General features: G+C 33.6%; 1 protein-coding gene across 3 annotated transcripts in view; it reads left to right on the top strand.

Moving 5' to 3' along the window:
- Nucleotides 1-8,160, top strand: part of LOC132184022 (uncharacterized) — a 34,996-nt gene extending 26,836 nt beyond the window's left edge. For all 3 annotated transcript variants that reach the window (XM_088513117.1, XM_059597505.2, XM_088513118.1), the window contains 3 exons: nucleotides 3,790-3,837; nucleotides 4,002-4,465; nucleotides 7,390-8,160. In XM_088513117.1, the coding sequence (XP_088369243.1) occupies nucleotides 3,790-3,837; nucleotides 4,002-4,465; nucleotides 7,390-8,040 (1,163 nt within the window). In that variant the 3' untranslated portion in view covers nucleotides 8,041-8,160. The remainder of the gene's footprint in view (nucleotides 1-3,789; nucleotides 3,838-4,001; nucleotides 4,466-7,389) is intronic.
- Nucleotides 8,161-16,297: the final 8,137 nt, after the last annotated feature.

The following is a 16,297-nucleotide window of genomic DNA, read 5'->3' on the forward strand; positions in this document are numbered from 1 at the left end:
AACTGTGGCCACAGCCATGCCCGACCGTCAATTAACTCTTTCTTGGTGCACTCAACGGTCTGGTTGATGGAATACCACCTTCTGGCATAGCCTCCTTCAGTGGTTTCGCCTCCATCCGAGTATCGGTACCGAACTCTCATCTTTACTTATCTTGGGGCCAAAAATACTCTCCTCCATACATGTGCCCTCATTTTCTAAACATTTATCTCATCTCTTGTACTTTTCTTTGTACTTCTTTTGATGCATCTTAGGGCAACATGTAGGAGGGTTTATCATCTTTTTTTCTTTCTTATAATCATCATCATTTCTCAACTTTCTTTTCTCAAAATGGAAACCTTTTCAAATATAAACTTGTTGTACTTAGAAAGCATTTAAACAAATAGAAACTTTCTAGATAATTCTTTTAGAAATCCTTCATGCATGCAACATAACTTCATAATACGTAAATAAAATAATCATTTACAATTTGATACAAGAATATATAAATAGCATGACATGAAGTAATTTTAGAAGGGGTAGTGAATTTACTTACCTCTAGACTGAAGCTAAAAGTGGTATGAAGGAATCTAGTTGCTCCAATATGACTAACACCACTAGTATATCTTTTGAAACTAATTTCTAAAGTCCGCTATCTCTTGTGTTCTTTCTTTCTTGTAGCGCTTGGTCTCGCCCTTTCTCTCTCTGTTCTGAGTAAACACTCTTAGAAAGAAGAAAGACCGAGTAAAAAGCGGAAGAAGGAAGAATATATGCAAGAGATGGGAGAGGAGATGAGTGGTGAAAATTGTGAAGGAGAAGAGCTCTATTTATAGGAGAAAATCAAATACTATTCTACCTTCAATTTACAATTATACCCTTATTTTACTATTCTACCTACCCTATACTATTCCACCAACCCTATACTATTCTACCAACCCTATACTATTCTACCTACCCTATACTATTCTACCTTCTTATTCTACCATCCTTATACCTACCATTTACTATCCTATTATTTCACCAATTATCATTCTCTAATTACCACTCTCATAAATTTCCCAAGAATTAATATCATTGCCTAATATGAATATTAATATAATTATAGCATAAATTTAATATCTCTAAAATAAGACTTTAAAAATCTGGGGTGCTACAATCTTCCCTCCTTATTAGAATTTCGTCCTCGAAATTAAAGCCCATAAATTACCACCTATCTTCAAATTGAGCAACCCAAATTAAAAACAAATCATACTTGAACCATAACTTACTCAAGTTACTATAAAAATTTTTAAATTCAATCTGTTCATAAATAAATATCATAACATATTCCATACCCAGGCGATGTGAGACTCTACAAGCACTCTTCTTGGGCACCAGTGTCACCGTTGGCAATCCTCAGGGAATTTCTTCATTCTCGGCCCTTAACTTTTGGCCCTTATACATTTCATTGTATCTTAACTGACACCATTATAATATGACCCACTTTTGGCATCACCAACGTATGTCCACTAGCGACCCTCATAGGCTTGTGCACACTCCCACCATCTCAGGCTGGGTAATGCTTTGATACCATTTGTAACATCCCAGGGAAAAGCGCTAGCCACATCTGCGCTATTACCCCAAAAGAACTAGTCAATTTGGAGCTTCCCTAGAATTCATTATAAAGCCCAGTTTCACCTAGTAACTAGGCAATGTGGGACTTAGCACCCATGAAGAAAGACCGAGTAAAAAGCGGAAGAAAGAAGAATATATGCAAGAGATGGGAGAGGAGATGAGTGGTGAAAATTGTGAAGGAGAAGAGCTCTATTTATAGGAGAAAATCAAATACTATTCTACCTTCAATTTACAATTATACCCTCATTTTACTATTTCACCCACCAAATACTATTCTACCCACCCTATACTATTCTACCTACCCTATACTATTCTACCCACCCTATACTATTCTACCTACCTTATACTATTCTACCTTCTTATTCAAAATTCTACCATCCTTATACCTACCATTTACTATCCTATTATTTCACCAATTACCATTCTCTAATTACCACTCTCATAAATTTTCCAAGAATTAATATCATTGCCTAATATGAATATTAATATAATCATAGCATAAATTTAATATCTCTAAAATAAGACTTTAAAAATCTGGGGTGCTACAGCAACAATCTCTCTTCTCTGTGCAAGGTATCTCTCTCCCCCTCTCTTCTCTTCTATTTTTCTTCTTTGTTTCTTGGTTATTTCATTATCTCTTTGTTTCTTGAATTTTTTTTTTCTCTGTAATGTTTCTCAGTTTTTTTTTTTTTTTTTTTTCTTCAGTTTTTTTATTTCTTTTGATTCTCTGTATCATTTCTCTTTATTCTGTTTAGGTTTTTTTTTTTTTTTTTTTTTTTTTTTTTTTAAATTATGTTTCTGCATCTCTCTTTCTCTATACTTTCTCAGTTTGATTTTTAATTCAGTTATATATATATATATATATATATATATATATATATACCCAAAACGTTTCTAAGTTTTTTTTTTTTTTTTTTTTTTTTTTTTTTTTTTATTTATTTATTTCTTTTGATTCTCTGTATCGTTTCTCTTTGATTCTGTTTAGGGTATATTTCTTTTTTTATTCTGTTTCTCCATCTCTCTTTCTCTATACTTTCTCAGTTTGATTTTTAATTCAGTTATATATATATATATATAACCTGTGTTCAAGCGTATATATATATATATATATACACGCTTGAACACAAGTTGTTCAAGCGTACAACCTGTGTTCAAGCGTGTATATATATAGACACACACACGCTTGAACACAGGTTATTCATACATGTTCAAGCGTGTATATATATATAAAATTATATATACATGACATAACTAAAAAAAAAAAAAAAAAATTATAGTAAAATTGTTTATCTTTCAATAAAAAAAAAAAAGAATGAAAGTCCTTAATAATATAAATTGTATTTATATTATAAGGGTATTTTAGGAAATAAGATCATAATACGATTCTATTCATCAACATATTGCATTGTACCAAACGAAAGAATGAGATTAGGTAGTCTATTCCAGCGTTACAACCAAATAAAAGAATAGGACTAGTTAATCTATTCCCAGTGGTAGCTAATCCCAGTGGTAGCTAATCTTTTTTCAATGGACTAGACAATCCGCGAACCAAACGAGGCCGTAGTGTAGAGTTGAGAAGAAAGAAACGAGTTGGTAGATATCAAACATAATATATTAATATATTTTGTATTTATAATTTCATCTCATATTTTAGCATATTTTTTATTTGGCCCCTTCTTATCAAAATGTCTGGCTTCGTCCCTGCACCTTGAAATAACATCCTATTTACATTTACCACATTACCACTTGTAACACTTTGGTGTAACACCATTTTGGTGTAAAGAGATTCCTCCATTTGTTACTGGTGACAAAAAATAATGGAAAAAAGCGCATGACACACAGTAAAATTTTTGGACTTGAAATGTCCAAATTGTCCTTTCATGGTTCAAACATGAAAAAGAGGGAGTACTTTACAAGGGTACTTTAGTCAATTTAATGAAATCAGGATATTTTGTTTCTATTGCACTTCTCAATAATTTTTCATGCCACCATTTTGTCAAATGTGTTGATAGATTTAATCTCTTCGCAGGCAAAATTTGAAGTTATTTAGATATTTTAATTTGTTAGTAAAAGTAAATATACTTTTGAACACTTACACACTGGTCGATTCTATTTTGAAAAATAAACATATTGTTCGTTCTCTATAAATAGTGATTTTTTAATGAGTATTGTTAAGCAAATTTCATTTTTGTTTTGCAGTGCTAGCTCCGTTGCACCAACTAGTTCTGAATCTCCTTAAACTATTTGGTATACTTTTTTTTTTTTTTTTTGAGCAAACACAAACAAAGGAAATTGCATCCACTCGATTAACATCTTTATTAATTTTTTGAATTTTTTTATTCTTTTGAATTTGTCTATTTTATTTATAGTTTAATATAGTTAAATTGGCATTGATTTGATTATTGACAAAGGAATCAAGGATTTATATGAAATGAAGTTCATCCATGTCCAAGCCAATGAACTTCTACGCATCATGTGCAAGGAGTTACCAATTCCAAAATATGGATGGCTTTGGAAAAAATGGATGCCATGGACAAAGAGCAAGACTAAAGGTTCTGATGCCATCTTCTATGCTATCAAGAATGGAATTTTTAAATTTGTTGATGAAATAGCCAAAGAACGACCAAAAGCACTTGTGCGGAGCCTCAGTGGTGATGAACGTTTTTCAAATGCATTATGGGCAACTATCTTTCATCGTCAAGCTAAAATATTTAGCCTTATACGTGGGGTTGATAAGAAGAATCAGCTATCGGCTGGCTGGGATAAACAAGGCAATAACATATTACACATGGTGGGGAAGCTGCCACCTTCAACTTTGGTTAATCGCACCGCTGGTGCAGCTTTTCAAATGCAAAGAGAACTACAATGGTATAAGGTACCTGTCTCAATTTATATTTCTCTTATACACTTTCACTTTATATTAATAATGGTTGTGTTATACATATCTTGAGGACAAGTCAATATTGGAACTCTAAAAAAAAAAACTTACATAGTATATACAACACCCGTACTTACAATCCAATCTAAGGTATCATTATCTCTCCCATTAAAAATGCCTGAAGCCATTGTAAAGGTTCATGCTATATATATGTATGCTGTGCTACAATACCATTGTCCAAATGGCATTACTATATTGATTCTAAAACCATATGTGATGACTCCTTTAACCAGATCTACGTTATGCCTCTAAATGACTAATTATTAGAGCTCAATAGTTTTATTTATATTACTTTGTTTGGCCTAAAACACAACTCATATTTGACTAATTAGCATATACTCATACAATATGTTCACAATTTAGTCCAATCCCAAATATCATAATATCCTACATCTCCCAGCACTGCATGGAATTTTAGACTAGTTCAACATTTGCCACGACCTAGTTAAGTTAGCTAGTCATATTTGCATTATACCGTAAAAGAACAAATTAAAGAAAATTTCATTTAACACTCTTAAGCTTTTATCACTTTTGCAATATCTCTCATAAAGTTTAAAAATTCTCAAACTTATAATTTTTTGCAATCTCACTCCTCCCATTACGATTTGGGGTTAAATTACAAGGTCAAATGGTAAAATTGCTATTATACCCTTATAAACTTCAATAAAAATACAAAATTACCCTTAAGTTATATTTAAAATTTGATTAATTCAAGGACATTTTGGGAATTTCTTATCCATTTGTTAGTATTTAAATGATGGGCAACATTGCAAATCTTTTTAAGTTTGTTTTACGAAATTAAGAGTTTTTGAATTTTGGGAGACATTGCAAAAGGGATGGAAGTTTAGGGAAGTTAAGTGAAGTTTTCCCAACAAATTAGTATTAAAACTTTCTAAAACTGTACACTAATAAATAATCCACTCCACAAAATCTGATTCGGAAACAAGATACAATGGCCACAAACGCATGTGGGGTGCACATAGGAAAGCAAACTTGTGATTTGGAAACAAGGAGATTAACACAATAGGACTTTTAGGAACAATAAGGCTTCTATTAGGACTTTGAATAGTACTACTTCTTCTTCCTCAAAAGCTTGAATTTTGAGCGACGTTGTAGAGGGGAGAGAGAATGGGTTATTGGGCGAGGGAGTGGCACTTGGAGATCGGTTGAGAGTGAATGAAGGTGGTACGTCTTATTAAAACATAAACTCATAAGAATAAGCAGTGGAAAATAATTTAGACATAACTTTAGCCATTTTTGTTCAAGCCGGTTCTTGATTTGAAAGAGAAATCCCTAGCAACATCAATGCTGAAGTTAAATTTTAGAGATAAAAATTTTGATGGAACCCCACAACTAATAATAGAAATATATTGATAATAATGACTCTTTTCGGGTGGGAAAGACCTCAATTGAATCCAATTAGGATTAGAAACAAACCACAAACAAGTTTTTGCTTAATAATAATTTATTGAAAATAAACTACAGTTACTATCCCCTATTTATAATATAAGGAATACAAGATAAAAATGGACTAGAAAGACTAATTAATATTGGACTCAAAGACTAAATAACGTAGACTAGGACTCAGACTCATACTTGGAAGATAAACACTAAATAGACTCCTTAGTGTAATAAAGCTAGTAGATCTCTATCATTCCTCCCCTTTAAAAAAAAAAAAAAAAAAATACCGTCCGCAAGTTCCAAGGTGCGTACAACATGGGCTTATTAGTACCTACAACATGGCTTATTACTTATTAGGTGAGTTATGACCCCACTTTTTATTTTTTTTCCTTTTTCGTAGGAAAAAAAAAATGAAACGTCTTCTCTTTTTTTCTTTCGCTATCTAAGCCACTTGAACAAAGATGGTGTGAGGAGACGATGCTGCGACACTACAGATGTGTGACAGTGTTGATGGCGCAGTTTGAGGATGCGGAGATGTGGAATGGCACGGTGGTTGACGGCGCAGTTGGGATGGCATGCACGTTTGGAGGGTTGAGTCCGGTGTTCTCTAGATCTACGACTGGTGGGGCGGCGACCGTGGGTTGTGAATGGCTCAGACTCTGGACGATGTCGCGATACTGTTGATCACTGTAAGTCGTTTGTTGATGGTGGCTTACAGTGGACCCAAGCTTTTTTAAGAGAGATGAGTGATGATTCTTCATCCTCTTTCAGTGCCTTCAGGCCACACAATAGTTCATCTAAATTTCTCTCAATTTGTTTCACGATTTGGCTTTGATGGGCTAGCCGACGAGCGAAAATCTGCTCAAACAATGAATTAAAGTTGAGAATCCGACATCCTTACGAAGGCTTTGATACCAGGTTGATAGAACCCCATAACTAATAATAGAAATATATTGATAATAATGATTCCTTTTGGGTAGGAGAGACCACAGTTGAATCCAAATAGGGTTGGGAACAAACCACAACCAAGGTTTTGGTTAATAATTCTTCATTGAAAATAAACTACAGCTACTATCCCTTATTTATAATATAAGAAATACAAGATAAAGATGGACTAGAAAGACTAATTAATATTGGACTCAAAGACTAAATAACGTAGACTAGGACTCAGACTCATACTTGGAAGATAAACACTAAATAGACTCCTTATTGTAATAAAACTAGTAGAACTCTATCAAGTTTCTTCTAATTTATGTCTAATTATGCATTTATTCTCATGCAAAAGTTTTTTATTTATAGGTTATGCTAAGGACCCTCAATTTTATTCCTCGATGGAACTATATTTATTCTTTCCATTGAAGAATAAAATTCTCGCCCATAATATGATATTAATGTCACTAACATGTAATTTTATTTTATTTTGGTAGCTTTTATCTATAAGATTAGTTTAACAAATGCAGGTGGTGGAGAGCATTGTCCCTTCCCATTTTGAGGAAGAAAAAAATAAAGATGGTAAAACTCCTCGAGAATTGTTTACGGAGAGTCGCAAGGAATTGGTGATAGAGGGAGAGAAATGGATGAAGCGTACAACAACTTCTTGTACAGTGGTAGGCGCTCTTATTGTCACCATTATGTTTGCTGCAGCCTTTACCGTTCCAGGCGGTAATAATCAAAATACAGGATACCCAATATTCTTGAAGGACAAACTGTTTATGCTCTTCATAATATCCGATTCCATATCGCTCTTTTCTTCTGCGACCTCAGTCTTAATGTTTTTGGGAATTCTTACGTCACGTTACTTAGAAGAAGATTTCCTGAAATCCTTGCCATCAAAGATGATAATAGGTCTTTCCACTCTCTTCTTCTCCATTGCAACCATGATGATAGCTTTTTCTGCTGCTCTTTTAATTATGTTACATGAATATTCATGGATTTTCATTCCAGCCCTTTGTTTGGCAAGTGTTCCTGTTACCCTGTTCGTATGGATGCAATTCCCACTTCTTGTCGAGATGGCCATTTCAACTTTCGGACCAGATGTCGTCAATAGGAAAATAATGAAGCGCTCGAAATTATGTATCTACTTATCGTCTTTTTGTCCATGCCTCTCCTAGAAGAATGCCTATGGTTAAAAAGATAAACCCTTATTGGGGTTCATTAATGTTTGACGAACAATCGGAGGTGGTGATTTTGTTCTTTTCATTTTCTTAGATAGATGACTGATGAATTTTTAGTAGCTGGCTCATGTTGCTAATTCAATAGATGTTTTTACGCTTTCTATTTATTTATTTTTTCTAATTTTTTTTGGTTAATTTGACAAATGATATATTACTTCTTAATCCAATATATTTCCTCTAAATAAGTTTCGACCTATTCCTGGGACTCTACCTTCAAAAGTAAAAAGAAGTTTCATTAGGCCACAAAGGTTATTAGTGTCCCAGGTTATAAGGTTGTTAGAATGAAATAAATAATAACTATGGGTTAATATAAAAGAATAAATTCCATATCTTAATTAGAAGTAGAAATGAAGAAAATATTTGAAGATCTGAACTATTTCCTATCTGGTATATATATATAATTTAATTAGATCTTAAACTTTGACAGTTTTCACTTGACTGATTCAAAATTTTTGTGAAATATAGTATTTGACTTGACGCAAATGAAAGAAATTGAATTTAAAATTTTGAAGAAAAAAAAAAAAGATTTAAATCTTTAAACTGTTATCGAAAGCAAAATGATACTCAACTATATATCTCGATTTAATAGAGCAAAAATGACACTACTTACACTAAATTACTCTCTCTTTACTTAATTATTGTCTTACTTATCATACTTGATGTACAGGTTCAAAACGAAATCGGTAATAGATGAGTTTTTACCCATTTAAAGAATTCAAGTCTCCAATATTATCTTTTACTTTTACGTGGAAAAATAATTCAACAAAAATTACATACGTTCTTGTGTCAAATACATTTGACAATTTTTACCCATTTTTCTTGTGTACAGCCTTGTTTTCCTCTCTTGTATGACACTTGTTTGTTGTTTTCCTTTCCTTCAAGACAGATTGCTTGACATTCCTTTCTTACATGGTCCACATGATCTGATGATGTTAAAGTATTAATTAAATGATTAAATTTACATATTCCTATCGGCTTAAGACAGAGGACATTGATTGTCATTCTTGATTAATGAGTGATCTGCGGGACCATCCACTTGATTGTTGGGTGATAGATTACAATATCAAAGTGGATTCCTTCTTTGGTGGCTCAAGCCCAACTAAATCCAATGTGATCTTCCATGATCAAGGTCCCATTTCTTACTGCCATGGTTTTTTTTTTTTTTTTTTCCCAAGCAGCTCACCCGACGACTTGATCAATTTGGTTTCTACTTCAAAACTGTCATACTTTCCGACAAACCTTTTCTTGGCTTATGAGCCAATAATCCATTAGATTGAGCTAATATGGTTTAGCCCATTTACATCTTTTTTTTTTTTTTTTGGAGAGGGGAGGGGGGGGGGGGGGGGGGGGGGGGGTGTGGGGCGGGGGGGGAGGGGCTGTATTGACTATACTTAGATGATTGTTGATTGTTAGGGCTCCCCACCTTTGCATTTTATTTCATTGTTTTCATGTATTTCTCATATGAATTACTTACATAAAATTAGATGATTGTTGATTGTTAGGGCTCCCCACCCTAGCATTTTATTTCATTGTTTTCATGTATTTCTCATATGAATTACTTACATAAAACAAAGATAGAGGAAACTTTACTTACCCTTCTTGAATTAATATTGTCACTCATTTTGCAATATCCTCTATAAAGTTCAAAATTTTTTAATTTAGGGTATTAAACTTTTAATTTTTTTTCAAAGTTTCCTGCGGCAGGATTTTCAGTTAAATCCCAATAAAATTTCCGAAATACCCAGTTTTTCTTAGAAAAAAAAAAATATATATATATATATATATATATATATATATATATATGAAAGGACCTTTTGCAAAAAAACACAGAAACAATTTTTACTTATCATAACGTAATTTCAAACCAAAAAAAAAAAACTCCTAGAAACAGTTTGCAGCTCCGGAGCTCCCTAACCTTCTTTACTTATGGTCTGTTTATTCTAATTGTTTAACAAGCTAGAAAAGGATTTGGAACCAAATTACCTTTAGGCTACATTTGGCACGTGAAATTGCTATTTCATTAAGAAATGAATAATTTTTAAGGTTCAATATCTTATTCATTTTTGGGGTTTGATAACTTTATTTTTTGACCACTAGAGTTTACTTTTGATCACAAGAGATTCATATGGTTTGCCTAAAGATCGAGATGGTCCTTTCATCCATCTGCCGTTAGTAAACTTAATGAAAATCTACGTCACGGACTTGGGGACCAATTACATTTTGACACGTGTCCTAATTATCAAATCATCAAATGTGACTGGATTTACACCCTTGCCACCTAATAAATTTTTTTTTTTTTTTTTCTTACAAGTAACAGATTTAAATACAATTAATTATTATTATTATTTATTTTTTTTTTTTTTTACTTCAAGCTCTAATGGAAAACAGATAGCACAAACCTTTGATAAAAGAAATAAAAAATAAAAAAAAAACCCATTCTTTTACTTGTAAAATTGACCGAACCATGTCCAGCAAATGTAAGCGCTCGGTTTTTTTTTTTTTGGTCTAATTAAAAGGGTGGGAATGAACGACCAGTGTAATTTTTCCCCTTGGGCGTTACCATCGGGGTCCCCACCCGCTGTGAAATGTCCGGTTTGAGCCATAGCTACTGCCGGAGAAGGCGAGCCCCTCACCACAACCCCACCAAGGTGCAAGCCGGTAAAGCCCCTTCAAAGTAGCATCTGGTTCACGCATCTACTACCGCAAGCGGATTCGAACACGCGACCACTAGGATGAAAGGAATTCCATTACCAACTCGACTACCACCTTGGTAGTAATGTAAGCGCTCGTTGAACCTAGAGTAAATGTCTTCGGAGCATCGAAATCCCATTATCGCTGAAAAAACTTCTACAACCATAGAGTACAAGGATGAATCTGTACCCTCCAATTCCAAAGTCATCTTGGAAGCTTCAAATAATTTTTTGAGAACAAAAAGCGGAATCTGATTCTCAAGAAGTAGCAGGTCGCCGTAGATCTTCAGTAATATTGCCCTCCCCATCTGGGCGAGAGCGTGGTCTTCCTCAACCTTTTTACCCCTTCCATCTAAGTAAGCGAAACGAAGCCATTCTAATATAAAACAGCCATCAAGAACCATTATTTCGAGGAAATCATCCGTACTGTCGAGGCCGATTGTAAGGTAGATTCACCGGAGATGGGTTTGGGTTTTTTCTTTTTCTTTTTTTTTTTTTTTTGAAAATTTTTTTTAAAAAAAAAATAAAAAATTTAATTATGTGGTCACATCATCACTGATGATGTGGCCACTTATGTCAGATATCGAATTTTAATTGGTCCACGTGTCAATGACGTGGACTTCCCTTAAATCAACTAACGGTCAAGAGTAAATCAACTAACGGTCAAGGAATAGAATGACCAATTTGGTCTTTATCAAAATCACAGGTACCTCCTATGATACAAATCAAAACCTAGGAAGGAAAAAATAAAGTGTCCAAACCCTAGAGAGTTTTTAGTAGTTAACCCTTTTTTTTTTATCAAAAGTTTGTGCAATCTGTTTTCTAAAAAAAATTAATAGTATTTTAATCTATTACTTGTAAAAAAAAAAAATTATTACATGGCAAGAGTGTAAATCTAGTCATATTTGATGATTTGGCAACTAAGACACGTGTCGAAATGTTATTGATCCCCAAGCCAGTGACGTTGATTTCCGTTAAAGTCTACCAACGGCAATTGAATAAAAAGACGATCTAGATCTTTAAGCTTGGAATAAGCATTCTCATAGCCATGAGGGAATGACTGTTCTTTAAGTAATTAAGGAATAACTATTCTTTCTCTAAACAAAAATGTCCATATTTCCCAAAACAAATAATAATAATAATAATAATAATAATAATATTATTATTAATATTAATATTAATAAGCATAGAACTTGCACGGAAGTCTTTGGAATCACATGCAGTACTACGCCCAGCTATTAAAGTCATTCAAAAATCTACAATAAGATTCTCTCAATTTCAAGTTTGTTATGACATTTTTAGGTCCAACAATCTCCAATTGGTATGATCTGCACATTTTCAAAGATCGAACCTGCAAACATGAAGAGAAAACGCCTTGCGTGATCTCCCTCCAAGGCTCCAACACTCAAGTAAGGTTCTAAGAAAATATGTATAAGTGCTAAAATAATTCTGCTTAATTTTGATACCTGGGGTCTAGCCTATATATAAATAGGCCAACAGATTTACCCATATTAGAATTCTTCCTTTGATATAATCTTCGCTATGCAATGATCCTATCCGTGTCTTGTAGTGTGATCCCCTCTCTTTGGTATTATCCGTGCAGCTTGATTTGAATTGAGAATAGCAGTTGTATGTGAACTCTAACATTATCCATGTGATATTGGATAGAGAAGTACATATCTCAAATTTTCTTTCTAAAAGTTGGTTCCTAACTGATGTGTTAACATCTCATTAAGATTTATTATTTTGAAAAATGTGTCACCAACTTATAAGATGGTGACACATCATTTGGGAACCAATTTTTGGAATAAAAATTTGGGATGTCTAGCATTTCTCTATTGGATAATTGTGACAAGAGTTTCTAACCCAGTGGAAGTCATCCACTATGTGTTGAGAGTTTGAATAACCGACGATGTCTGTTTGTAATGATAAGTGATTCCCGGGAAGCGAAGGGTTTGATACTCCCGGGGAGTCTATTCCCGAGGGTTGGTCCTCGGTCAACTAGGCCTCTGCAGTATTTACTGTTGATTCTTCTAGGCCGGATCTCTATTAATTGTGAATCCTGCTGATTGGGACTTAGATCATGGCCTAATGGATGGGCTTTAGGCCTTCGGTTTACAAGGCCCAATTGGGATACATTTATTCCTAAGTTAAAAGCAATTAAAGAAACTAATTTATGATTTTAATTTCGTTTATTGTATTGAATGATGTACATGACATTTTCTTTAAAAAAAAAAATTAAAAAATAATAATGTACATGACATAATGTGATTTAAAAATTTTAAGTGACAACATTATACATTATTAAATCTAAAATTTAATCTAAATTATAAAATTACTCTTAAATGAAAAGGATCTTGATCCCACTTTTGCGGTATAATGTATTTCTTTACTAAGCTATAGGCAAGATAAGTATATTGTGTTACAAGAATAACTATTTTATAACTTTTCACATGTCTTAGAGCATTTATAATGGAGGAGCTAAATTTTTATGCAAAATGACTTTTTAAAACTCACTTTTATTTAGTTTAGTTAATTAATTTTTAAATGCATCTGCGTCATTAGCTATATTTCTATCTATTCTATTAAAATATTATTTTTTTACTCTTTATTGGGAAAAAAGTGGGAAAAGTTTTGGGAAAAAGAGAAAACATGTGAGAAAAACAATAAAATGGCTCAATTGAAAAGTGCTGCTACATTTAGCTTTTTTTTTTTTTTTGGCTCTTCCAATCAAATATTTATTTTGTATTTTTTTTTACTAATCCAATGTAGAAAGTTTTTTATAAATCTGATTAGTCATTTTAAATAAAAGTAACATTTGGCTCTTCCATTAAATTTGAAATTATTATGTCTCTTTTCTCTCTAGCCACCAGAGAGAAAAGCGAAACCCTTCAGCCACATAGGGGAGGAGGGTTGGTCGTTTGGCTGCCTCCCTCCTCCCCTCATCCTCCTCGCTTTGGTGCTAGTTATTTACCTGATGCCCTAGCCCTAGTGCCTCATCTCTTCCCCTTCCTTGCCGCTCCTTTCCCCCTCTATTTTTCTCTGTTTTTGCCCCTTCCCTGCCGCTTTTCTTCCCCCGCCTTCATTTTCTGCAGCGGGCTCCTTGGCCTTGTTTTGGCTCTTTGTGGATTCGGATTTTGTCTGTAGTCACCGCCGACTTGTGTCGCCGCTTCGCTGCCCGCTATTAGGGTTCTCTTTCATGCGTCCCCACCGCATTGAGCTCCCACGCTCCTTACACGGCGGTTTCCGGCCTGCACGGGTCCGGCTCCCTTCTAGCTACCGTCTTCCCACTTTATGCTCATTTTCCTTGTTTTTTTTTTTTTTTTTTTTCTGTTTTGGTGGTTCCTTGTTGTTTTTTTCCCTTTTTTTCTTGTTTGTGGTTGTTTTCAGGTCCTGCTTTGCCGGTCTTCTCTACGCCTGTTCGCCGCCCACCGTCCACTGTTGGGCCTTTCGACGAGTCCCCGCCGCGATGAGCTTTCAACGCCCCTTCGGTTTTCGGTTCCCGACATGTGCGTGATCGGAGTGTGCTGTTTCTTTTCTTGTTTTATTTCCCTGTTTTGTTGCTTTTTTAAGATGTATTTGTGTTTTGACATGTGTTTTTTCCCTGTACTATTTAATTTCTCTGTTTTGTTAGGCTTGTAATAAGGCTCTTTCGTCTCTCACTCGATCTATGTCGCCTTCGGGTTAATTAGTTTTGGTCCAGACCTTTGGGTTGTGGATGTGATCATTATCCTAGCCTTTGGGTCGAGGATGAAGAGTTTCGGCATGAGAGTCTTTCCGCTCTTAGGGTCGAAAAATAATTGTTATCCATGCATTTGGTTGAGTCTGTCTGTCACAGATCTAGTACTAAATTTGAGTTTAGTCATGGGTTAGCGGATTGGTCTCGAATCTTGTACTAAACCTGGTAATCTTGTAGCTTTATGTTATGGTTGTTTCATAGCTTTGTTCTGTGATATAAGAACATTATGCTCGTGGTATTATTGACTGAAATGTTATCTTTTTCTAAAAAAAAATATATATTATTATTAAATTTTGATCGATCTATTGGTGATTTAAAATGACACAAAGAGAACTAAAATTCTCCTTCTAGCATTACTCTAGCATGTAATTAAAGACATCGTCTGTTACTAAAAAAATAATTTTAACATCATTTAATAACATATTGATACGTGAGGATCAAGTTTGTTAGGACATTTAATTAACACTTTTATATCACCAATATGTATAAGTGCAACATTTTTTAGAAAATAGTTAGAAATTAAGTGCAACATTTTTCAAGTATATTAATTATTAGAGATAAACAACGTTAGAAGGTGACTTAAACCAAAGTATCATTACAAATAGCCAAAACAATCACGTGTGGAAATCTTTTGTTTTTTTTTTTTTTTTTCGGACTTTTTAACTTTTCTTGAAGTAATGAAAAGCGATAGCTTTAGATTCGGTTGCTTGGTTGAATGAGGCCTATTGCAGTGGACTCCACTTCATGTGATTGAACAAAAGGACTCGAAGAAAAATCAAATTATTTACGCAGGAAACTGATCATATTTCGACACTTGCATTATTCAAAAAAGTAAACTTGAAATTGAAAGGAGACTCGAACAAAACTATGTGGTGTGTCACCACCAAATTAATAGACATCGCTAGAACCATTTAGGGAGGTTCAATTGTCTAAGAAAATGTTTAAAGTAATTAGATTAAGTTCAAATTATCTCATAATGAAAATCTCAATGTCTAATTAATGTAAATCACTTTGATTTTTATTGATACTCTATTAGGGTTGGGTCAGGTTCTGGCTTAATTAATCAAACTTGAGAAAACGACTGTGATTCGCCGATTCTTGTTATAAGTGTACTTGTGAGTGTTGAGTCTTACATTGACAAAATATAAAGAAAAATAGTAAATATTTCTAAATGGACTCAAACCTATTAGCTTACGCTTTTGGGTTACAGTAGCGTTAAATATGCATGTTAATGTACTATTGATAAAAACTCCCTAACCGTTAATCTCCCCAACAATTTCCACCTTCTAGGATTCTCTTATTCTAGCAAATAAGTGCTATTATAGTCGCGCTAATCTAGAATAGCTACAATTGACTCTTCAACCTACCATTTTTGTTGTGTATGCACGTGTAAAATTTGTATCATACATAATAAAGTATAAAGAAAAAGAATATTTAATATACTTAAGTAGACCTAAGCTCATTAAGTTAGGCTTTTGAGCTAGCAGCGGTGTCTTAATATGTATATTAACTTACTCTTGTTTAACTTCTCTTAATATTTGTCTCACCAAGACTTTCCATTAAAAACAAAAAACTCCTTAGACATCATTTGGCAGTGAAAACCATATTTTTTTTTTTTTTGTCTTTACACTGTGAAAGGAGATAACGTTAGATTCGATCTGTTGGTTGATGAATGGTGGCCAATTGTGGTGGATCCTGTACACCTTGGGATTGGATTAGGATTCATAGAAAAATGAAAAGTAGGAAACATTTTTTATACTTCTAT

The sequence above is a fragment of the Corylus avellana genome, chromosome 2, assembly GCF_965113065.1.
Source record: "Corylus avellana chromosome 2, dhCorAvel1.hap1.2, whole genome shotgun sequence".
NCBI classification, from domain to species: domain Eukaryota; kingdom Viridiplantae; phylum Streptophyta; class Magnoliopsida; order Fagales; family Betulaceae; genus Corylus; species Corylus avellana.